The 25049-nt window shown below is 57.1% G+C and overlaps 1 protein-coding gene across 4 annotated transcripts; it reads right to left on the minus strand.

Moving 5' to 3' along the window:
• Nucleotides 1–795: 795 nt before the first annotated feature.
• On the minus strand, nt 796–25007 carry ABHD17A (abhydrolase domain containing 17A, depalmitoylase). 4 transcript variants are annotated; one of them, XM_037885941.2, is made up of 5 exons: nt 24851–25007; nt 21186–21728; nt 9364–9558; nt 3860–4039; nt 796–1933 (listed from the first exon to the last, which is right to left on the minus strand). In XM_037885941.2, exons 2-5 carry the CDS (start codon nt 21491–21493, stop codon nt 1708–1710), a joined length of 909 nt encoding a protein of 302 aa, XP_037741869.1. In that variant the 5' UTR covers nt 21494–21728; nt 24851–25007; the 3' UTR covers nt 796–1707. The 4 variants fall into 4 exon arrangements, with proteins under 4 accessions (XP_037741869.1, XP_027686503.1, XP_007068622.1 ...); XM_027830702.3 differs by lacking the exon at nt 24851–25007 and adding an exon at nt 24232–24730; XM_007068560.4 differs by lacking the exon at nt 24851–25007 and adding an exon at nt 24244–24603.
• Between the last annotated feature and the right edge of the window lie 42 nt (nt 25008–25049).

Here is a 25049-nt window from a genome sequence, read left to right on the forward strand (position 1 = left end):
ATATGCTGCTCTGGGGTCACAGAGGAGCCGTTATATTGCAAGGCCCTGGAGATGAATTCCCTAGCACAGGCCCAGCACAGAGCACACGGCATCAGAGATTCTGCACTGGCCCACCCTTCTGGGGAGAGGACAGCTGGTCCAGTGGCTGATTCATTTCCCTGCTTGGCTACACACTCACTGGGGGACCTTTGCCTAACTCCCACTAAAATCAGCCTGACCCAGTCACTTGGTGCCTCAGTTTCCCCTCTGTGAAATGGGGATATGAGCCCTGCCCTGCCTCCCAGGGGGGTTAAGATAAATACATTAGCAATCATGAGGGGCTCAGATATTATGGGGAGGGGAGCCAGAAATAGGAGCACAGAAAGCCAGAGATTTCAAGCAGCCCGGGGCTGCTCTGACTTAGCCCAGGGGCAGGTTCAGTCCCCAGAACCCAGAGGGCAATGGAAGTGGCATAAATATCCTGTGCCCCCTTGCCCTAGCAGCACATCCCAGAATGGAGCTGGCAAAGAGAAGGGTTCCCCAGTGGCTTCCATCCACCTTGGACGGGGGGGCATGATAGTGGGGAGGGGGGGAAGGGGCACAGGGTGGCTGCCCTTGCTGGTGAACTCATGCTGGGCTCACGGGCCTGCAGCTGTGTGCTACTTGGGCGGAAGGGGGAAATCAGGCTGCTGGCGCGACACATCACACTGTGTAAAGTGTCATAAATTGTCCCTTGTGCTGGACTCTAGAACCACCCGATCTGGGACGCCCACAGGTGTAAAAAAGCCCCAGATGGGCACCTGGTGAGAAGTGTTGTAAAATTTTACATCTTAAATCTTTATTCTTCGATTCCCTCCTTCCAGCGTGACTCGAGGGATCTGTCTCTAGATATCTGGAGTAAAGAAAGGGGGTGCCCCAAATACAGGGGAGTCTTGCGGAAAGAGAAAACAGGACGGATGCCGAAGATCGGGGACAGCGCATGTCTCCTAACCACGCTTGCCCAACCCCTTTCAGAGAGCAGGGGTTGCACGTCGGGGCCGTTCCTTCCCAGCAGGGAGCTCAAACGTCACTCGGTCCCCTCCATCCCTGCCCTCCTGGTCCTCACTGGTGTTCGATCCAAGGGAAGCTTTGCTCAGGGCCAGAGAGCCCTGCTCCTCCATTCTGATACTACTGATCTGGGTAAGGCAGAAGGAGGGGTGGGGGGTGTCTCATGCAGTGATCAGATCCCAGATAGGAAAAGGCATGGGGCTCTTCAGGGATAATTAACCCCCCCAAATCTGCGGCCAGGCCAGGACTCCAAAACATCTCATTGCTCATGGCAGAACAGCTGCATGATGGGAAAGGAACTAAGAGGGCTGTCTGCAGTGGGGATGGGGGGACAGAACCCACAGCAAGCTCCAGAGACGGATCGAAAGTGGCCTCAGCACTTGGAGCAGGAGTCGGGAAGCTGGAGCCGGTCTTTTCCCCACCGCATGGGCTGAGGCTGCCCAGGCTGAAATGGGAGCCACCCCGCATGTCCCGTCTGTAGTGTCTGGCGGGGAGGCGGAGGGTGGGCCGAGCCGGGAGCACCGTGCCTGGAAACACCAATGACTTGAGGACTGGCCACGTCCCGCCAGCTCGCCAACCTCAGTGTGGGCTGGAGCTGAGGCTGCCCAAGTTGTTACACCTCCAGGGGGCAGCACGGCCTGATCCTGCCTCTGGGTCAGAGTCAGGGGTGGCAGCTGGGGCTCAGTTGCGTTGGCTGGTCAGCTCCTGGGAGATGAACTTCCGCAGGCGCTCGAGGTACTGGCTGTACAGTTCAATGTCATTGTGGCCTGCCCCCTCCACCCACAGGGGCTCCACGGCCTTGGGGCAGCGCTCGTACAGCGCCAGGCCGTGAGAGAAGTCGATGACCTCATCTTCGGTGCCATGGATGATGAGGACGGGCGAAGTGATCTTGGACACCTTCTCGATGCTGCAGGGAGGAGAGAAGCAAACAACCCCTGAGCAAACGCTGCCCTGCATCGAGCACCTCCAGCCACGAGGGGCGCCCCAGAACATGCTGCAGCCCAGGCCCCACCACTGAAATGCAGCCACCTCTGGGGTGGAGGAGGGGAAGCAACCAACTAGCTCACAGCCCTGTGCACAATCTGTTGGGGGTGGAGGGCCTGAGGAATTATGGTAAGGACTTGCAGCAAACCACCCCCCAACCCCTAGCTAGACTGCAAACCCCTCACGACAGGGGCTGTGTTTCCTTTGTCTAACACCCCATAGACCAGTGTTTGCCCACAATAATGGGCTTGCTAGGGGTGCCACAAGCTCGGGGGCAGGGGCTCCACATGGATTGGCCCTCAGACCCAAAGAGGCGTGTTCTGAACTCGGGTTGAAATAGCACATGGCAGCTCAGGTTGGCAGCTCAGGATCCAGTCCAGGCTCCATCTGCATCTGCTCAGCCCAGTCCAAAGCCCTCACTACGGTTTTCACCTGGTTCGCTAACCTGAGTTCAGAACGCACCTCTTCTGCAGCGAGGACAGAACCCAGGGACTCTGGCTCTGCCGTGCTCCGACCACAAGTAAAAACAGGGGGCTTCTTCCAGCCAGCCCTGTCAACTCCTAGATTTCAAGGCCAGAAGAGACCGGTGTGGTCATCTGCTCCGACCTCCTGCACGCATGGGCCAGAGGATTTCCCCCAGTGCTTCTTGCAATGAGCTCAGAACTCAGGGAGCCTGAGCGCGTCCTTTACAAAGAGCCGACTGATTGCCAGTCAGAGATTCCAAGTGATGGAGGAGCCACCATATCTCTTGGCACAGTTCCCTGGGGATTTTCCTTTCGGTACATCCCTGTTCCTGGAGGGTTTTAAGAACAGGCTGGACAAAAACCTGTCTAGATTTACTTAGTCCTGGCTCAGCGCTGGGGGCTGGACTAGACAACCTCCCCGGGTCCCTTCCAGCCAGACATTTCTATGATTCTGTGATCGATGTTGCCTGTAACTGACAGCATGTGTACACGGCTATAGAACACCTGTGGCTGGCCCGGGTCAGCTGACTTGGGCTCGCAGGGCCATCAAATTGCAGGAAATATTCCGGCTCAGGCTGAAGGGGTCTCAGAGCTCAGACTCCAGCCCAAACATCTATTCTGCAATTTTATAGACCCACAACCCAAATCAGCGGACCAAGGCCAGCTCCGGGTGTTTTACTGCAGTGTAGACGTAGAGGTCTGCGGGGCAAATCAGAGCCACGGCTGTCACTGTGATTACACAGGGGCGCCGACGGGAACTTAACAACCCATTCTGCTGATGCTGCGCAAACAGGAAAAGCCTCCCATGCCCATTTGGGCAACAAATGTCTGCAAGGCACTTCGAAGGCCCCAGGCTGAGGTTCCAATGCAAGCGGGGTGCTGTGGGTACAAAGCAGCACCATGCAGGCACCCTGTAATCTCGCTGTTTTGGGGGATGCGTGGCCACTTCTGGAGGAGAATCTGCCTTCGGTCCCCAGGCTGGCTTTGGGGCCCAGCAGGCGAGGCGGCAGCACAAGAATGGGGGAGGGTGGGATTAAACCGGTGCCTCCCCGTCCCCTTACAGGGGTGGCTGGATTTCCAGAGGGGCCCCAATTTTCAGACCCAGGCACTTTAACAGTTTGTCTGCATCCTGCCATCTGACATCCATGCACCCCGGCGGAGACGGGCGCCTCCCCAGGGGATAATCAGGTGTCCTTCCAAGGCATCCGCACAGAAAACAGCCCCAAGGCTCACCTTTTACCCACAATCTCTCGTGCTGCCCCCCACCCCTGCAAGGGCGAGTTGCAGTTGGAGCCCATGTGGACACTGGGCCATCGTCCCCTGGCAGCCTGAGCTGAGCAATCTCCCCAGCTGGGGGCAGGGGTCAGTGTGGGGGGAACACTCACTTGGGGAAGGCGTCAAAGCAGTACGTCTTCTTAGTGTCGGGGAAGGCGACCCTCATGCCCGAGGTGAGGGGCGAGTGCAGCACCACGGCGGCACACTCGTAGCGGGAGGCCAGGTCCACGGTGGGCACCGTGCCGATGCTCTGCCCGTACAGGATGATGTTCTCCGGGCTGATCCCGTACCTGGGCAGGAAGGGAATCTGGGGGGTTAATTCCCAGGTGCTGTCCAGCTGGGGGAGACATCTCCCTGCAGCCCCAAAGGGAGATCCCAACACAACAGGTTGATGGCGAACAAGGAACTGTCCCGCCCAGGCCAGGAGATGGGCTAGAAGGTCCGACAGGCCTGGCTCCTATGACTCTCTGAGAGTGAGGGTCCCTGGGCAGAGGACACTAGGTGGTGGGATTCCCCCCAGCCCATCGGGGACCCCAGTACAGGGCAATGCAAAGGGCAGCCCAAGCCGGCTGTCTCCCTACAGGCCACCTGGGCAAAAGGCAGGTTAACCACCCCCAACCACAGAGACCGAGTGACCCACCCACGCTCACACAGGCAGAGCTGGCCCATGCACCCCGGACTCCTGAGTCCCAGCCACGCAGCAGCCTGTTCCCATCCTTCCCAAGGAGCCGTTGCAGGGGGGCTCTGGGCTCCCCCCGAGAGCCGCAGCTGAACCCTGCACAGCAGCGAAAACACCGACTCAGGCTTGTGGCACTGATTTGCCTCCTGGCGGGGGGAGGGGGATGAAGTGGGGCCCCCCGCCCTCGGGCCTGATCCTACTCCTCCTGGCCGCTGCCACGGAGCTCAGTGCACGAAGGGCAGGGCCCCCCTTCTTCTAGCCTCTCCCCCCAACGCTATCAGCTGAAACAAACACCCATCCCCGGGCCAACCTACACGCACCACAGAGGTTGCCATGGTGACTGGCTGATCCCCTCTGGGTTTCGGGCCTCGCCCCTTCCACAGGTGGCTGACTCCCCCCCAGCCCAGATTCAATCAGACCAGCCGGAGGTGCCCCCCCGGTCCTCGGCACGCTAAGATCCTCGGGGCTGGGCTGCCCTGGGTCCTGATTCGTTCCCCACAGGGAACATGACTGAGTCCCGTGCAGGCCTGTGGGGCTCATGTAGGGCAGGGAAACCTGGGGGAGGCAGAAGAGGGGACGGCTGCTCCAGCGGGGGGCCCGAGCCCGGGGAGCTGCTGAGGGCAGGGGGGGTGGTGGAGGGAAGTGCTGGGAGCAGAAGCAGAGGCAGAAGCAAGGCAGGGAGGGCCCTGGGCAGGAGGGCGGCCCAGCCAGGAGCCAGCAGAGGGACTGTGGGGTGCAGGGGCCACTGACGGCTGGGAGGAGCCGTCGGGTCTGGGGGGCTCCATGTCTCATTGTCACCCACCCAGGATCAATTTAAGTAAGGCATCGAGCAGACCCGGGCGGGGGGGGGGGGCCGGCCCTGCAGCCGGAACTGCCCAGCACAGCCTCCCCAGCAGACGGCCGCAGCTACACGCCATCCCCCTGGCCTGCTCCAGGCCGCAGGGATTCTCTGGATCACGAGCCCTGTAGGGCGAGGATCGCTTATCCGCCTGGCTGTGACCTACTTCTGCACAGCGCCGAGGGCGGAGGCAGGGCCGCGCGCAGGACCCAGGCAGACGCTGTGCAATTAGCAACGTCAGCGGCTCCAGCGTACATTTCCCCAGGGCGTTCGGTGCTGGGGGAAGATGCCGCGTGCCGCGTTGGCAGTCGTGGGGATAGAGGCTTCTGTTTACCCACAGCCTGGGCAACAACCGGGCAAACTACCTCCCCCGACATCCCCAGCTCTGGAAGGACACACCTCTCCGGTTGAATTACTAAGGCCCAGTCAGCCCCGGGGGGGCTTGGTCTTTCCCCCGGTTTGGATCCTTCCCTCTGGGTGAAATACAACTGAATTGCCAGTCGGTTTTCTCGGTGCCAGTGAAGGCATACACCTGCTCTGGAGAGGGATACTGGTACCGAGGGACTGGCCAATGAGCCCCCCACTCAGGGCTGGGAGCCTTGTCTAGACTAGTCATTTCTGCCTCGGGCTCAGCTTGAACCTGGAGAGGGAAGGCGGACTCTTTTGCTGAGTGCTCAGCCCCACCCTGTGGCTTCTCTCTTTTAATAGAGCCCAGCCCACGTCCTGTCTTCACCCAAACCGGAAGGCTCCCCACGGCACCGGGCGATGAGTCACCCCAGAGCAAAGCAGCTGGGTGGGCTGGGACTGTCTAGCACCACCACATAAATCGCGACCTCCGGCCTCTCCCTCCTGCTTCCCCCTCTGCAGAGACGCCGGCCCCTGCCTGTGACTGCCCGGATGACAGGGCCGGCGGCTCTGACACCATGGGCGCAGTGCAGGCTGCTCTCCGAACAGGCACTAGGCAGCCAGAGGAGGGACAGGTGGCCTCCTCCGAAGACCACAGGAGGAACCCGCCTCCCTGCTCAGTAGCGGGAGTGTGGCCGAGTGGGTAGCGCAGCAGAGTGGGACTCAGAAGAGCTGGGTTCTGTTCCTAGTGCTGCCACTGAATGGCCTTGGGCAAGTCCCTACCCCGTGCCTCAGTTTCCCTGCCTGCCCTTTGTCTCTGTTGTCTAGCTAGGCTGTGCTCTGGGACTGGGACTGTCTCACTCTGTGTCTGCGCAGTACCTGGGACAATGGGCCCAGGTTTAGCTTGGCTCTAATACAACTAGTAATAAAGGGAACCTGCGTGGGGGGAGGGGAATGTGGTGCCCTCTAATGACATGCAGAAAAGGCCTGAAGCTTTATTTGTTTCCTGGTGTGGTTTGTCACATTGGGAACTCAGGCGTCCTGGCCCCGGTTAGACACTGAGCAACAGCAGAGTCGACAGGGTTAGACACGGGCAGACCATGCCCCCCAGGGGAGTCCTGGTCAAGGGATTTCTACTCAGGCTGTTCACACCACTTCCCTTACTGTCTTATTTCCTGTAGGAGAAACACTCCCTGGAAAGAAGATTCAGTGATCCGGTCGTCCAGTTCAAAGCTCCTGCTGCACATCCCAGAGCCACCCAAGGAGTCCTCCAGCTAAACCAGACCTGCCGCCCCCGCCAGACACAAAACTAGGTGGAACAAACCAAACCTTCCAGACCCTCTTCCTACCGTATCAAAAAGGGCACAAACCTCCCCACAGCCCCTTGCTGGGCACTTCCAGGGCAGCCTCTGAGACTCCCAGCCACACACCCGCCAGCCCCCGGCATCCAATCCACAAAGGCCCCCTTGGCGCCGATCGACGCTTGGCAGGAGAAAGCATCCGGGCCCGTCACTTCGCGCCGAGTCAGCGGGGCTCATGCATCATGGTTGGTTCTCCAGGATGCTTCCTTCTGCCACCTGTCCCCCGTCCCTAACCACCACCTGCCCAAAAAGGAGGGGTTCAGCCTCTGGGGCCCAGGCAGCCCTTGGCCTCATCGCTGAGGCTGCTGAGGTGGTGGCCAGTGAAAGCAACCATCTCCACTGGCCCTGTCCCCTGGGAGCTGAGCTGGGACCCACCAGCCCCCTGCATGCTGGCAGCACCCAGCCCTGGACCATGGTCACACTGGCCACCCCAAGGGGAAGGCTCCGTCCCTACGGTTCCCCCGGAGCCTGCCCGCCCGCGCCATCCCGTGCATTAGCTCAGCCCTGCCCCCACCCCACCAGCGGCCTCCCCTGCAAGCCCCTTCTGAGTGGCTGTCTCGCCCGGTGAGGTTTCCTGTTTCCCACAGTGCAGGCCACGGGGCTTTCCTGGCCCTCCCCGCCCCCATGGCACTCTCTGCGGTGACCTCGAGCTGGGCTGCCTGCATCTCACTGTGGGTGACGGGTTCCCAGGCATCTAAAATGCTGAGCCAAATTGCTGTGTTCTGAGCCAGCTGGGCCTCCTCAGGGCGCCACTGATTTTGACGTTTTGATTCTGAGCTTTTTGCTGCAAACAATTTGCAGAAATTACAGTGAATTCGCAAAACGTTTTGGTCAATCTGAATCTGCCTCTTTCGCTGGAAAAAGTTTCAGTGGAAATATCTCCCCGGCTCTCCTTGCAGTATCTGTGGCTTGGGCCCGGAGAGGGAGAGTCACACACGTGCTACCAGTGCTCCCCCCCCGTGGCCTGGGTCGGGGGATGCTGGGATTAGGAGAGCTCTCCTCACCCTGTATTGTCTGGCCTCAGCCTCAGCCACTTGCCTTTCACGCTGCTGTGGATCTAGGCTGACGAGAGAACTGGGGGACAGGGCTCCTTGTTGGTGGAGCGACAGAGCCGGGTGGCGGCCGCGTGCTGCAGCCAGCATTGCCTTGCCAGATCCCCCAACAGCTTCATGTCGCAGGGCGAGAGGATGGAGCCTGGTGGGACTCCATAGAAACATGAGATCTCCCAGCAACACCGGACGGTTCATCCCAGTGGAGCACTCCAGAGTTGGGAGTCAGGAGTCCCTGGGCGCCTCCCTTCACCTGGAACATGGCTCCCTATGCACATCTATCCACCCAAGCCTGGGTCCTCCCCGTTGAACAGAGGGGGAAACTGAGGCACTGAAAGGTGGAAGTGACATGATCCATTGAGTCGGTGGCAGAGACAGAAAGAGAACCCAGGAGTCCTAGCTCTCTGAGGTTTAAGCCACAAGGCTGTCTCTCCTCTGTAGATAGCTGAGAAATCTGCCCATCTGCCCCAAAATACTCCCCCACTTTTAGCCCAACTCTCAGGCTTTGAAACCTGAACCTTCTTCCAGGTTCACAAAGGTGTGGTGGGTTCCCTCCTATCGCCCCCATTATTTCTGTGCCACGTCTGTGCTCCCTGGCTCCCTGCAGAGGGGCTCTGCGACCGCAGGGAAAGCTGCCCTCCGATACTGTGCACGCAGCTGGAAGCCCCAGAAATCTCACCCTACAGCTGCCCCAAAGGAGCAATCTGTCCCACCAGGTGACCGTCGTCCAGATCATAAATAACCCTTGGCCCTGCTCTAGCACGTGACCTTCCATCTAAGGCTCTCAAACAACTTGACACACAATAAGCAAAACCCCTCATCACATCTCCTATGAGGCAGGTCAGTATCATTCTCCCTGTTCTACATATGGGGAAACTGAGGCACGGAGTGGCGACATGCCCAAAGTCACAGAATGGGACTCAGGTCTCCAAAGGCCTATCCACTGGGCCATGGTGCCTCTCTCAACCTTAACTTGCAGCCCTCCCCCTCCCACGCTCTTCTGGCCCTGAGCTCCGCTCATGCCCCTCAAACCTGACCCACAGCTCCCAGGCTATGCCAGCCCTGGGATCCCCCCCAACTCTGCCGATGCCCTCCAGTCCTGACCTGCAGCCCCCTGCTATCTCAGCTGTGGGGGTCCTTTCTATCCACAGCTCTGTGATGCCCCTCAATCGCAGCCTGTAGCCCCTCTATGCCAGGCCTGGGGTCCCCAGGCACTGACTGCCTGAGCAGGACTCCGGGAAGGCCAGATCTTCCTGTATCCACTTCCCTTTACTCCCCCTCCCAAGCAGCCTTGGGCCTGTGAGGCCATTGGGGAGGCTAGCCGGCCCCAGGCAGAGCTCACCTCGTTCTCAGGGCCTGCCAGGCCGCATCGATGTCGGCGTAGAGATTCTTCTCCGAGGGCTTCCCCGTGCTCACGCCGTAGCCCGAGTAGTCGTAGGAGAAGATGTTGCAATTGATGCGGGTGCCCAGGCCGATGTAGAAGCTGCTCATCTGGCCCAGGTCCACAGCGTTGCCATGGGAGAAGAGCACCGTGAACCTGCCGGGGCAGAGCTGCGGGTTAATGCACAGGGAGGGGCGGCCGGAGGCCCTGGGCCATTGCTGGGCACTGCAGCCTCCTGCCAACTGTCCTGCCCCCACAGGGACCCAGCACAGGACTGGGGAGCCAAGGGCTGGGGGAGCCACAGGAGAGGGAATGGGGGAGGGGAATTTGGGGGGGAAGAGGATGCAGGGGAGATCAGGGGGCACGGAGAAGCCTGGGGGGGGGCAAAGGAGGGGGAGGTACAGGGGAGGGCCGGTGCCAATGTCATTCCAGAGGAGAACAGGATGGGAGGAGACGGGAGATGGAAAGGTAACTCCAGCAGAACGGAACCCAACCCCTCCCCAGCACCAGCCCCCTCCCCAACTTGACCACCCCCCAGCTCAGTCTAACTGACATTCCTTTAACGCCCCCCCGCCCGTGTGCTCCTACTGGGAGGGGCAAGAGGCCGGAGGCCGCACGCCTCAGACGGCGCAGACCCAGTGAGGGCAGGGGGCTGGGCCCACCAAGCGCCCAGAGAGAGCAACGACCTTCCACTGAAGTGAACAGCGACGTCTCACAAGCAGCCGCTGCCCCCCTTCCCCGCTCCGCCGCCTGCCGGCAGCAGAAGCAACAGCAGCAGGATCCGTTGTTACTGCCCCACGGGCCGGCCTCTGGGGCATGCCTGGTGTGGGCTCTGAAGACCTGCGGGCAGTGGTGATGAGTCTGGCACTCTCCCCTCTGAGTTCACCCCGGCCTGGCGCCATGGTGTGGACTAAGAAACACCACATTAGAGGGAGGGGAGTGGGTGACTCTTCCCACTGGTTGTTTGCAGCGTAGCTGTAGCCGCGTGGGTCCCAGGAGACCAGCGAGACAAGATGGGGGAGGAGGGACCAGCTTTTACTGGAACACTCCCATGTTAGCGTCAACTTCCTGGACACTATGATCAGCTTCCACAATGGAACCCTACAAGACAACCATATACAAGAAACCCCAGGATCTCCCCACCTACCTTCACAGATTCAGTAACCACCCCAAAGACTCCAAGAAATCCGTTCTCTACAGCCCGGCACTCAGGCACCACAGAATGTGCTCCGAGGGGAAGGTCCGGGATACACACCTTAACACATTTAAACCCGCCTTCACCAAACTAGGACACGCCACCAGAGAAGTAGATTGCATCATGGAACGGGCCACCCAAAACCCCAAGAGAACCTGCTTCAGGACAGAAATAAAACCCCCTCCCACAGCACACCCCTAGTTGTCACCCACCTCCTCACACTGGAATCCATACGGGGTATCATCTAACAACTACAACCTATACTCAATGGGGAGCCCATCCTGAAAGAAATCATTCCTGAACCCCCATTTCTGGCCTTCAACCCTCAACCTCTCCGAGCTCATCAGAAGCAAACTCTCCACAGACCAGGACACATCAGCGCTAAGCGGCCCCAGACCCTGCCAGAACAACAGATTCAAAACCTGCAGACACATCTCCCCCGCTACAACCATCAACACCCCCACCCCAACACACCTTTCCAGATCCATGGGTCGTCCATGTGCCTATCACAGCCCGTGGTGGGCCTCATCCAGCACACTAAATGCCACAATAACAGCTGTGTGGGTGAAACCAGACAATCACTGCGCTCTCGAATGAACTTACACAGGGAAATGATAAAAGCCAAACACACCCTATCACCCTGTGGGTGGACACTTTTCACAAAGCGATCACTCTACACCTCGTCCTCAAAGGAAACCTGCACAACGCTTTCAAAAGACGAGCCTGGGAGCTTAAATTCTTAACTTCGCTAGACACTAAAAATCACAAACTGCACAGAGACACTGGCTTTATGGCTGTGACAACAATCTGTAACCCACTGACCCCCTCTTTTTGTCCTATGACTGCGGAGGTGTTAATGGACAACTCTGCCTTGAATGGCCCCTTACTTACAATATATGCTGCTACTCATGCTAATCAAACTGTTCCACCTTGCATTTTGCTGGGAGGACCTTTCCCAGACCTGAAGAAAAGCTCTGTGTGGCTGGAAAGCTTGTCTCTCTCACCAACGAAGCTGGTCCAGTAAGAAGCATTACTGTGCCCATCTTGTCTCTCTTTCCCCTGGGGCAGAGCTAATCTCAGTTACGTGCTCGGGCATGCTGTGCTGGCGGGTGTGGGGGCCTTCGTAAGATGGGGGGCACTCCTCCCTCTTCGGCGTGTTGTGAGCATCGAAGTGCGAATGCTGCTCAGAGCGAGGCCGGGGGATGTGACTCGGCCTTACTCTGAGGGGAGAGCAGATCTTCAAAGCGCACCAGGGAAAACCAGCTTCTGAGCAGTCCACAGCCCAGGGGGAAGGGAGGGGCAGGGAGCCACATGCTCCTTGGATCCCGGCCGCCAGAGAGAAGATCAGAGACCGAGCAGCTGGCCCACGCGCCTTCAGCCAGACGGGGCCGGCGTACATGAGGCCGCCAAAATTGACAAGGCAGAGAGGCTTGGCTGGCGGCATCTGCAGCCAGACCAGGTGCTAACACACTTCGTCAGCTTAGAGGCAAAGAAATCCCCTGCAATCCCAGCCTGTCCTCATCATGTGCTAAATCCAGGCGCCTGCAAAGAACAGCGGGGGCAGGTCTGTGCTTAGATCAGCTCTTCATGGCACTCCTGGTTCGGCTGGCGCGTTTGGAGGCAGAAATCCCACTCATGGGCAGTCAGTTCCTCTTTGCCAACCCCAGTCCCCCTCGCCCGGCCTGCTCCGCCGCCAGGTCCCAGCGCTGCCTGCAGGAGGACAGCCCCACAGGACAGACGTACGGCACCGGGGTCCCAGCAGACACATGCCAAAATCCGGGGCATGTGGGCCTGGATGCAAGGCGGGACGACCCCCAGCCAGAGCTGGTGTCTCCGACAGACGGCAGTGTGACCTCATGCCAGCCACGGAGAGCCTGAACCGCCCATCGGCGCCAACCGTGCCGGAGGATGGGACGGGAAGGGGGCTGGGCAGCAGGTGGCCTGGCTGGGAGTGCGGCCCCCAGTGCAGCCTCCAACCCCAGACCTCGGCCACGGCTTCAAACGGTCAGAAATGGACTACACGAAAACCTCCCATTTCTGCTTTGCTCAGCTCTTCAATTCTTGTCCCCATCCCGCTCCCCCAGCTGCTGTCTTGGTATGGGCCAGCTGCTCTGGCTGACCCTCGGTATGAGCTGTCTGGCCATTGGTACATAGGCTGACCCGTGGTATGGTACAGCTGACCTTTGGTACAGTCCAGCTGGGGGGACCCTTGGTACAATCCGGCTGGGTATGGTCTGGCTGGGGCCCCCTTGGTGTGATCTGGCTGGTCTGGCTGGCCCTTGGTACAATCCGGCTGGGTATGGTCTGGCTGGGGCCCCCTTGGTGTGATCTGGCTGGTCTGGCTGGCCCTTGGTACAATCCGGCTGGGTATGGTCTGGCTGGGGCACCCTTGGTGTGATCTGGCTGGTCTGGCTGGCCCTTGGTACAATCCGGCTGGGTATGGTCTGGCTGGGGCACCCTTGGTGTGATCTGGCTGACCCTTGGTACAATCTGGCTCGGTGACCTTTGGTATGGTCTGTCTGGGTGAGCCTTGGATTCCAGGCTCTCTCACCCATGCCCCCTGCCCTGGTCCAGGCCTCACGCCCTACCACCTGGGTTGGTTCCTCCCCCTGTCCCCCCCGCCGCACAACTTAGGCCGGCCCAGCCGAATTCAGCTGTGCTCCAGGTGCCTCGGCCACGATGCCGTCTGCTCCTCTCAGCGACAGCTGCGGGCAGCATCTTTCGCTGGGCGGCAGGGAGATACCTTGACTTTCCCAGAGCCAACGTCAGGTGCCAAGAGGCAGGCTCCAGCTCGCCGCACCGGCCCTGCAGACACTGCAGGCCACCAGGCCAATCAGGCCAATGCAAATACACATCGCCCCACATGCACGGTGCGGGGACAGCCACGTAATACACTGCACTTATCGCTGCCCTTTGCCCTCCTCACCTGCACTCTGGATCGAGCCCTGGGTTCAACTCCCAGCTTTGCCGCTAGGCCTGACGGGAGTCCTTGGGCAAGTCACTTTCCTCTCTCTGTGCCTCAGTTTACCCATCTGTAAAATGGGACGAATGACACTGACCTCCTTTGTAAAGTGCTTTGACATCTCCTGATGGAAAGTGCTGCGTACAAACTAGGGATTATTAACCAACCTGCCCCAAAGTTTATTCATTCCTCTGGAGCAGCCATCCCCAAAATTATTCCACTGCTATACCCAATTTACGCTGGCCAGATGCCCAAGATGGGTAAACTTGGGCCTACACCAGTTCAAGTTTAAGGTCTGACTGCTGTTACTATTGATGAGTTGTACTACAGGAGCCCTTAGGGGTCCCCAAGTGAGATCAGGACTCTATCATACTAAGCACGGGACAGACACATAGTAAGAGACAGCCCCTGTGCCAAAAACTTGCAGCCTAAACAGAGGAGGCAGACAGATGGTGGGAGGGGAAGGGACTTGCCCAAGGTCATCCACAGGTCAGTGGCAGAGCCAGAAACACCCGAGTCTCCTGAGACCCAATATAGTGCTCTACCCACTAGGCAATGTTGCTTCAGCAGGTGTTTTATACTACGTGAAAATATAGCTCTCACTTCTCGCTTCAGAAGGGCCTAAGATAGTGCACGTGAAAGCCACAAGATGCTTAAGCACAGACAAACTATGTGAGGTTATTTTGGGGCGTGAGGGGATGTGGGTGTGGGGGGAGGGTGTGACTGGCCCATTCTGAGCTGCGCTGTAGTTAGACACAAGGACCAGGATTCAGAGGGGAACGGGGGAGGATGGGAAACAGCATTTAAAGTCAGGTCCTAACGCCTAAATTGGAAGCTGAGCTGTTTTTAAAAATCTTGGTCATGGTAGCAAAGGGCTTTTAGTCTAGACACACAGAAACTGGGCTGATTTAAGTCAATCGGTTTCTAAATAAATTTAGATCAAACAGCCCTCTGGTGCGGACACACTTAAATCGTGTTCGTGAGGGCCTCCTCCTGGGAAAAGCTTAATTTGGTTTGTTACCAGATTCAGAATCTACTTTAGCTAAAATCACTGTAGTTTCTGTGTGCTGAGCAGGGCCTCAGGGGCCGGGATTTACAGGTGGAGGGATAAGTCCCCTTAAAATGTCTAAATCCATTTCTAGCATACAGTAGAACCTCAGAGTTACAAACAGACAGGTCAGCCACGCACCTCATTTGGAACCGGAAGGACGCAATCAGGCAGCAGCCGAGACCAAAAAAAGAAAGAAAAAAGGGCAACTACAGGACAGTACTGTGTTAAATGTAAACTACTAAAACAATAAAGGGAAGCAGCGTTTTTCTTCTGCAGGGTAAAGTTTCAACGCTGTACTGAGTCAATGTTCAGCTGTAAACTTCTGAAAGAACAATCGTAACATTTGGTTCAGTTACGAACACTTCAGAGTTACGAACAACCTCCATTCCCGAGGTGTTGGGAATGCTGAGGTTCTACTGTAGCTTCTCCTGTGACACGTGGTATAAACAGGTCGCATGATGGTTGGAAGTGGGGTGTAGACGTTATTGGATACCCTATATACCTGACTTGTGCAATGGGCTTTCCAAACTCCGGCTGAGAAAACCCTTATAGTATCATCCAGCATTCTCTGCTGGCCCTGCTATGTACACTTACAATTTAGACTGACCTGGCCATGTCACTTGAAGGGGGGGGGTTGTGTGTGTAAAAAGTTCAGACCCCTGAGTGCAGTAGTTAAGTCAACCTAACCCCCAGCACAGATGAGCCTAGGGCAACTGAAGAAGAAGTTCCTCTCCGTGAGCTGTAACGGCAGTTCCTCAGGATGTGTGTCCATAGGGGTGCTCCGCTTCAGATGTGCGTGTGCGTCTCGCGCCCTTGATTGGAGATTTTCCAATAGCAATGCCCGTTCAGCCGGCGCATGCCCCTTAGCCTCGTCGTGCCGGACCCCGAGGCTATATAGGGGTGTGTCGGCAAACCGTCCTCCGTGCCTTCTCCACCCAAACATCTCTGCAGAGAACCGTCTGAAGCAGAGGCGAAGCAGAACGAGCAGGGGAGCACCATAGGGACCCGCATCTCAAAGAACTGTAGTCACTGCACAAGGTGAGTCATCTCTTCTTCAAGTAGTGTCCCTGTGGGTGCTCCACTTCAGGGGACTTCTGAGCAATTTCCCCACAGGCAGGAGGGAGCTTCAGAACTGAGTCCAGAATTGAAAATAGTACTCCTGTACCCTGAGCCACATCAGATCGGATGGCCTGGATCACGGCGCAGTGCTCTGAAAATGTAGGTACTGAAGCCCACACGGTAGCCCTACACATCTCAGACATCAGATGTTCTTAAGCAATGCCGTGGATGTTTCTTGTGACTTGGCAGAATGTGCTGTCACCCCTTGAGGAAGATGAACGCTTGCGGTCTCATAACAAGTGACAATACATCCAGCTATCCACCTCGACAGTCTCTGAGCAGCAATCGTAGATCCCTTGGCTATATCCATGGAGGAGATGAACAGCCTGGGTGACCTTTGAAATCACTTGGTCCCATCCAAGTAGAAGGCCATGCTCTTCAAACATCCAGGGTATGAAAACAGAACCCCTACATAGGTCTATGGCTCTGGGAAAACCAATGGCAGATGAATAGATTGGTTGAGGTGGAACTCCGAGAGAACCTTAGGTAAGAATTTAGGGCGTGGGTGTAAAGAAACCTTATTCTTGTAAAGGGGAGTTCCGCCATCAAGGTGCAAATCTCCCCAACTCTACCGGCGTTGTGATGGCTCCTAAAAAGGCTGTCTTCATAGATAAATGGAGTAGAGAACGGGTTGCCGTAAATTCAAATGTTTCATAAAGTAACTGAGTACCAGATTGAGGTCCCAGGTTGGGGTCGGGTCTCCAGTTTCGGGGTAGAGATTCCCCAAACCCATAAAAAACCTAGATACAGGATGAGCCAATATGGAAAATCCCTCTATATTCGGATGAAAGGCTGATATTGCAGACAAGTGGACCTTAACTGGGTTAACTGATAACTCTAATTTCTTCAAATCCAGCAGATAATCCAGGATTGCCTCTTGTCGGGGGTCAGCAGCCACTACCGCCAGGACTTCGGAGAACACCCTTGGGGCCGAGGAGAGACCCAAGAGGACACCAGGGCTCCATCTCAGGCCAAGGCGCTAGAGAAGGAACTGAGGGCGGTTTGCCCGCTCGTCCCTATATGGCCTCGGTGTCTGGCATAAGGAGGTATAAGGAGCATGCGCGGCCCAAACGGACACTGCTAGCGGAAAATTCTCCGACCAAGGGCTCAAGGGGCACCTTAAGCGGAGCAGCCACAGGGACACTACTTGAAGAAGAATAATTTTTCCATCAACCTAGCTACTGCCGCTCGGAGAGGTGGGTTAACTTCCATTGCTACAGGAAACATCTGCACGACAATGCTACACTGGCACAGACATGGTCTCATGCAGTTAACGCTGTCAAAGCCCTTCGCAAACGCCCTTTCATTAAGTTTCATGACAAGCAGGAACTGTACACCGATAAGGGACCTTTTCACTCACCACTAAGAGGCACCCACCTCTGGAGTGGGAACACAGCAGCTGTTTAACCCTGCACTGGCACGCTTATGTAATCGCTGAGGACAGGAAGTGTGGAATACCCTGCAGGGAGGATTCGCTTCAGAAGAAGGTCGCTACCTTAGCCAGGAGCCAGGTCTAACATGGACAGAAAGACCCACTTCCACCCACGCAGCATCAGGCAGCACTGCCTCCAAGGAGGGGAGTGCCCCCTGCTGAGTCACTGACCTCTGGAGGTCTCCGATCCAAAGAGCGACCCAGTTTGAGAGACCCAATGCCCACGGTGGCCCAAGCAACAGGCATCACGCCACATGTCAGCTGTCAGGAACAAAGGCAGTGACCCAGGAATTCCAAAGGCAGCTGCGAAGCCCCCGGCCGTGCAGAGAGCTTACGCAGCAGCTGCCAGTTCCCAAACTCAGCCGTGCCCCTGCAAGCCCTAACCGCAGGCAGGATGAACAGCAGACTCTAGGGCAGGGCACACACAACGTGAGGAGGCCTCGGTGCTGCTCCCTGGTCTGCCCTTCCCCAGCTGTCACTGCCGGGTGTTGGGAGCCGCCACCACTTTTTGGAGGTTTAGGAGTGGGCCAGACAAGTCCCACCCCAGCCTACAGGGGGGAGCATGGAGCCTTGGATAAGAGTGGCACAATATCAGCCCCAAGCAGCCTAGCAAAATGTACCTGCCCTGGCACAAAATCAACAGCACCCGGCACAACCGTGCCTCTAGGTGCCACGGTGTAATACACATAATAAACGCTCTCCATGACGATCGGAAAGGCAAGTGATGGGCAAGGAATAAGAACCTAAATAGCACAGAATCATGGGGGGCAGATGGGGAACTAGTGATATTTCACTTGCCCATGACGAATAGTTGCTAGCCCGGGCATGTAGAAGGTAAGTTAAGTATTTGAGACGCCCTCCATCCATCTCGGGATTATTCTGCCCTGCAAGGCGGGTTGACAGCAAAGATCTAGGTCTCTACGTGTTAAGATGTTATTCACAAGGAACAAATACTTAATAATGGGCTCTTCAATCTACAGAGAAAGGTCCAACCTGATCCAATGGCTGGAAGTTGAAGCTAGACAAACTCAGACTGGAAATAAGGCATACATTTTTAACGGTGAGCGTAATTAACAATTGGAACAATTTACCAAGAGTCATGGTGGATTTTCCATCACTGAGTTTTCAAACCAAGATTGGATGTTTTTCTACAAGACCTGCTCTAGGAATTATTTTGGGGCAGTTCCCTGGCCTGTGTTACGCAGGAGGTCAGAGTAGATAATCCACAGTGGTCCCAACTGGCCTTGAATCTATGATCGCAGATCAAACAGAAGGGGTGAAGTAGGAAATAAATATATCACATTTGTGACTTTAAATCTCTTCTGTCTTTGTTGTTTTGGTTTTTTTCCTATTTAGAAATAAAATCTCTAACATTTTAGACCCAAATTTGCCAAAGCAGCCCCTGACTCTGTTGGCTTCTATTATCACAACTTCAGACACCTAGGCAAGCCTAGTCATCAACCACCGGAACAAGCTATCAGGAGGAGGGAGTCTCACCTCTGGATGTCTTCAAATCTAGACCCTAGACCCAAATCTAGAATTCTGCAAGATGCTTTAGCCCAGGGGTTTTCAACTTTTTTTCAGTTGCGAGCCCCTAAAATATTTCGAATGGAGGTGCAGACCCCCATAGTCTGTGGATCCCCAGGGGCCCATGGATCCCAGGTTGAAAACCACTGCTTTAGCCAAACACGAGTGATTTGGCTCAATACACGGGTAACTGGGTGCAATTCTCTAGCCTGTGATACACATGAGATCAGACAAGATGTTCTAATGGTCCCTTCTGGCTTTAACTCTATGAATCTATATCCCGGCTCAACTGAAGTCGATGGCAAAACTCCCACTGGCTTCCGCAGGGCCAGGACATCAGCCCATGGGTGTCCTTTTCAGAGGTGGTGAGCAGCCGCGGAGCTCAATGACGCCAGGTGGGGGCCTGGGTGCCCAGCACTCCCCAGCCGTCTCAGGCTGGGCACCTGGAGATGGAAACCACCAGTTGCCCTGAGTCGTGAGTTCTCATCTTGAGGGTCACAATACCCCTGCCCGCCCTGCATTGCTACGTGGAAGGGGAATCCTGGCTTAGTGGCAGCGGGACCCCGAGACAGAACAGGTTGGGAAGCACCCGTGGACTATGTGGTCAGCGGTGCTGGAGAGCAACGGCCCCTCTGCACAGTACATCCACAGCCCACCCCAGCCAGGGGCCCGGACTGACTTGCAAGGGCTAGCACTGGGATCACAGCCTGGTCAGTCCTTGGCCGAACTGCTGCACAGTTGGCCAGGGGATCCAATCGTGGCTCTTCCGTCGTGAACACCAACCAGCCCCTGGGCTGAGACCCACCCCAGCATATCCAGTGGATGGAGAGGTACCGAACAGATGCCTGCCCTGAGGAGAAGGCAGCCTCAGCCCTTCGCCATGGCTAGGGAAAGGCTATGTAGTGTCCGTGGGGTGAGGGTGGGCCTGGAGAGGGAAGGGAAGGGGTTAATTGAAACTGACATTCTGTGGGGCTCATTGGCCTCCTTATATGCTCCCCGCTGGTAGCAGAGAGGGTCTTCTCGATGCCCGTCCTGCCACAGCTATGATCCCAGCGCAGCACCTGCGAGGGACCCTGCTTTGCTTTATCAAGGCCCAATCCGCACACACCAAAGGCAGCGGGAAGGAGTGGGGCAGCACGGAAGGGAGGGAGACGTGGCTGCTGGATTGGGGACACACACTCTTGGGAGGAACCTTGAAACCTGAGCAGCTCATGGACCGATGCCCTCTGGCAGCAGGGTGAGAACGGGGAGGAAGACACACCAGGGCAGATGCCTGAGCAAGTGGGGGGTCTCACAAATCATGGCATGTGGGACACAGAGACCTGGGGGAGGGGTGTGAGGGGCACAGAGGTCTCGGGGGAGGGGATGTGATTCCACCGGCACTCCTAGCTCAGGAGAGCGGCTGGGGTTCCAGGTGCGAGTCAGGGCCTAGAAACCCCAGACTCAGCTAACGAGACTAATGAGCCCAGCCCACTAAGTGGGGCAGGGGAGTGGGGCTGAAGATCGGTTGCGGGCAGGGACAGAGAAAGGAGCCAGCGCTGGTCCACAGTCCATAAATAAAGGTACCACTCACCCCACCCCTCACTGCCCCCAGCTCTGCCACCTGAACCAAGGTGCCAGCAAGCTGGAGCCCAGGCCCTATGCTCAGGTGAGGGAATCGTGGCCAATCAGAGGTGGGCAACAAGGCCTCACCTGGCAACCCATCCTTCGGAGCCTGGGATCAGTTCCCAGGGCCCCCATACGAGCTGTGAATGTCTCCAGCAAAGGGGCAGGGGCCCCACAGGCAGCCTGGACACTCCCAGCACAGCACACCTCACCCATTCGCCTGCATTCAGCCTCGCCATTGTTATTCAATAACCCTCTGCCCTGCACCAGCAGCATCCCTTGGCGGATCTCACAGCACTTCACAACTATCAGCTAATTAAGCGGCAGAACCCACCCCCCAGTATAGCGCCATTCCCCTCATTCTACAGATGGGGGAAACTGAGTCACAGAGCAGGGGAAGCAACTTGCTCAAGGTCAGTAGCAAGGCTGAGAACGGAACCCGGGTCAGCAGCAGAGCCGGGAACGGAACCCAGGAGTCCGGGTCAGCGGCAGGGCTGGGAACGGTACCCAGGATTCCGTGCCCCAAGCACTGTGACTTTACTACCTCCCTCCCCTTTGATCTTTTTGTTTGATTCCATCCCCAATTCTAGTTATGAGCAAAACAGGTTTTGACAGCCAACCCTCAGTGAGCATTTGCCCGGGCGTCTCCAGATCTCTGTGACTGGGCATCTCGCTTGGGAAGGTGCCCGATCTGGCACCAGGTCGCTGCAGGCCAGGAAGTGGCACCATGTCGGAGCTGCATTGGCGCAGGATGGCACGCTGCCTACAAGGTGTCATGGACAGAGGACCTGCAGGATGGGATCAGACCCTTGACCCAACTGAGTCGGGAATCCTACCCCCTGCTCTGCAAAGAGGGTTCAGCTCCCAGACCCGTCCGCAGCTTGCCACTCACCTGGCGCCAGGCACACACCGGATATACATGCAGCCGACCCGGTTTCCCCGGCCACTCTTGGTTAGGAACACCTCAATGGTGTCCAGCTCCCGCTGGGCGTACTGGAAATCCGCCCGGTCCGTCAAATGCAGCTTCCATCGCCCCGCAGTGCCTCCTCTCAGAGAGCTGGTGCTGCCCACGGGCTCCGGCTCGGGGACCATGGCGTAAGTAGGCTCCGGGGGGAGGAAGGCCAGTTTGGCCGCTATCCGGCTGGGGCAGGGCGGGCAGCAGAAGAGACAGCACAGCTCACTCACCGACAGTCCGTTCATGGCGGCGGAGAAAGCACCGAGCGCGGAGTTCAGTTTATTTTTCGATTTAACGAACAAAATCAAAAGGAATTTTTTTACAAAACCAGCAGATCCGGCCTGGTCACCACCCGTCTCCTCAGCCTGCCCTCGCCATGGCGGCCGTCACAACCAACGGGCCAGGCGTCTGCTGCGCACCCCGGCGCCGGTCGAGGTAAGGTCGGCCACCCTCTGTCCGTCCGCACCGGTCGGCAACACCCTAGGACCGAAGGGGGATGGACAAGGGGTTGATGAGAAACCACGGGTAGTGCAACCTGGCAAAAAAGAGCATCCCAGCCCACGCTCTGAAAGCTACACAGCACACAATTCACACACACACCCCCAGAAAAACACACACAGCACAACCAAACAATAGACACCCCTCCCCAGAAAAACACACACAACACACACAATACGCACTCTTCTTTGAAAAACACATAACACCCATCACCTCACCGAAAATACACACTTTATACCTACACAATACAACCCCCTTGCTGGAAAATACACAATAGACACACACAAAATATACCATCCTCACTCCAAATCCCACAAAACACACCACACAATACACACCCACACAACACATACTCTCATCAAAAACCACACAAACGAACACCCACACAGTACATTCACCTCATCGAAAACCACACACAAACCACCCACGCAACATACAACACTCACTATAAACCACACACGGTATGCCCACACAACACACATCCATCACCAAAAGCCACAAAAAAACCACCCCCATGCCATACTCTGCTGACACATAATTCACCCACCCAACATACGCCTGCCACCAAAACCCCCACACAGCACAGCCGCACAACACACCAAAAACCACATGCAGCCCACACCACTCACCTACCGAAGCCACACTCTGACCAACGCACATGGATCACCAACACACGCCACACACCTCCTGCGCCTCAAACCCCACACACAACAAAAGACACAATGCCCACCATGGCCATGATCCTGCAATCCGGTTGACAGATTCCCTGCCCCCCCCCCCCCCACACACAGAGCTCAGACGAGGACATGGGGCTAGCATGTTGCATGTGCTATCATCCTATGCATCATCGCGCGGCACCACATCCACTCCAGAAATTACACAACGCCCCACGCACGGGGCAGCAATTCTGCAGCATACGCTCACAGCCAGGAGACAGAATTTAACACACACACCAAAGCGGTTTCTGCAAGTTTGGGCAGAGCCTCCCGTCTGAGGAATGTTAAACTAGCCTAGACCCCGAGGAATTCTACTCCAGCTGCTTCCGCAGGCGGGGAAAGAAGAGGAAAGGGTGGAAGGAAAGAGAGGCCTGTGAAATAGAAGGCTTATATGGAAATATTTCTATCCCGAATAACTGGATCCCCCCCACTCCCAGAATAACTGGATTACACACACACCCTCCCTCCCCCCCCCCAATTTGGGACTTGTTTTACATTAAGGGCCAAATTCTGATCTCACCCCAGTGTAAATCCTGAGTAGCTTTGCTAAAGTCAATGGAGGTCCTCGGGATTTAGGCCGGTGTAGGAAAAAGCAGGATTGTGACTTCCCCCTGCCTCCCAACACAAGCTGATGGGGGGCAGGAGGGAGATGGAAAATAATCTATTCAGCTCCTCCCCCCATGGCCCCCCCCCAAAAAAGAATAGGTCCCAGGATCAGAGGCGCACTTCCTTCCATTTCATTCTTCCCTCCTGCTGGGATATTTGTGCTTTGTGCAGCTACTCAGCAGAACAGCTGCTCCCCTCTAATGGTGCATCAGAGACATTAAACACACCTGTCCACACTAGACAGGTGTCTGCCACACAGACATGACAGATGCACCCTACACAAGTGCCACGAGACACACATGCTGCCGCACGACCCGCCTGCAAGGCACGCAGGCGTTGTATGCATGACAGGCACACACACAGAGACGCACGCACAAACGCTAATGTTTGCTTGCTTTTCACGGACACACGCACGAGACAACACCAGACGACACACGCACCCAATGACCTGTATTACAGGCACACACCTGTGCGTACTATAGACACACGCAGGGTAGAAACACACACACACATTTACAGTGTAGGCTCACGCCCACACCTGTCTACTCTACAGACACGCAGATTAGAAAACACACACACACACCCGTCTACACTACAGACACTCATTTGTCGATACTACAGCTTGACAAAGCCCTGGCTGGGATGATTTAGCTGGGGTTGGTCCTGCCTTGAGCAGGGGGTTGGACTAGGTGACCTCCTGAGGTCCCTTCCAACCCCGATAGTCTACGATTCTTACAGACACAGTCACACCCCTGCCCACACAAGACTCGTGCAGCCCAGATACACACTTATCTGCACCAGACACACACACTTATCTATACTGCAGACACAGCACCATTACAGAGCTACAAAATACACGTAAGTATCCATGCGACAAACACACACTTATCTCTATTCCCAGACACACGTGCACCCGGTATGAAGACAGTATTTTGGGGGCAGAAGAAGGGACCAACCACCGGGGGTTACGACTGCTTAAAAGAAACCAAAACTAGCCCCTCTCTCCAAGGATCTAACGCCAATCTTAACTGGGGGGGGGGTTGGGGGGGGCAGCGTTTGGATTTACACAACCCTGCCCTTGCAGAAGTCAATGCCGGGAAAGGGCCCCCCTCCCCCGAACAGTGCACCCCACACACAGCACGCTAGAAAAATGGGATAATCACCCCCATAATCACCCCCACATCCTGCAAGCGCCTTGGGCTCCGCTGAGCGGGGCAAGTTCGGAGCTGGAGATACTGAAGGAGCCGAGGGAGGAAGACACCAGCAGCCGGGGCGGCGGGGTGGGGGACGGCTGCAGTTGGGGCAGAGGGAAAGAAGGGGCGCAGGGTAAATCAGCTCCTAATGGGACTGGGGGGCGGGGGAAGGTGATTGCAGCTGGGGGAGGCGATACAGGGGGATTGAATCAGCTCCCAGATGGGCTGGGGGCTGCACCGGGACAGGCTGGGGGCTGCAGGGGATCGGGCTGGGGGCTACAGAGGATCGGGCTGGGGGCTGCACCGGGACGGGCTGGGGGCTGCAGGGGATCGGGCTGGGGGCTGCACCGGGACAGGCTGGGGGCTGCAGGGAATCAGGCTGGGGGCTGCTCCGGGACGGGCTGGGGGCTTCAGGGGATCAGCAGCGGGACGGGCTGGGGGCTGCACCGGGACGGGCTGGGGGCTGCACCGGGACGGGCTGGGGGCTGCAGGGGATCGGGCTGGGGGCTGCAGGGGATCGGGCTGGGGGCTGCACCGGGACGGGCTGGGGGCTGCACCGGGACGGGCTGGGGGCTGCTAGGCAGGGCACCTTGCTCCCTTATCCGCTGCAAGCTCCGGAGCGGGGAGCATCCGGGCTCAGAGCCGGTCCCGGGCCCCACTCCGAACCGGGCCGCTGCTGCCCGCTCCGAGCCCCGCTCCGAACCGGGCCCGGGCCCGCTGGCGCGCTGAGCAGCTGGAGCCGGGCGCGGCCCCCCGCATCCCCCCGGGGGCCCTGCAGGCTGGGCCCG

Source organism: Chelonia mydas, chromosome 25, assembly GCF_015237465.2.
Source record: "Chelonia mydas isolate rCheMyd1 chromosome 25, rCheMyd1.pri.v2, whole genome shotgun sequence".
NCBI classification, from domain to species: domain Eukaryota; kingdom Metazoa; phylum Chordata; order Testudines; family Cheloniidae; genus Chelonia; species Chelonia mydas.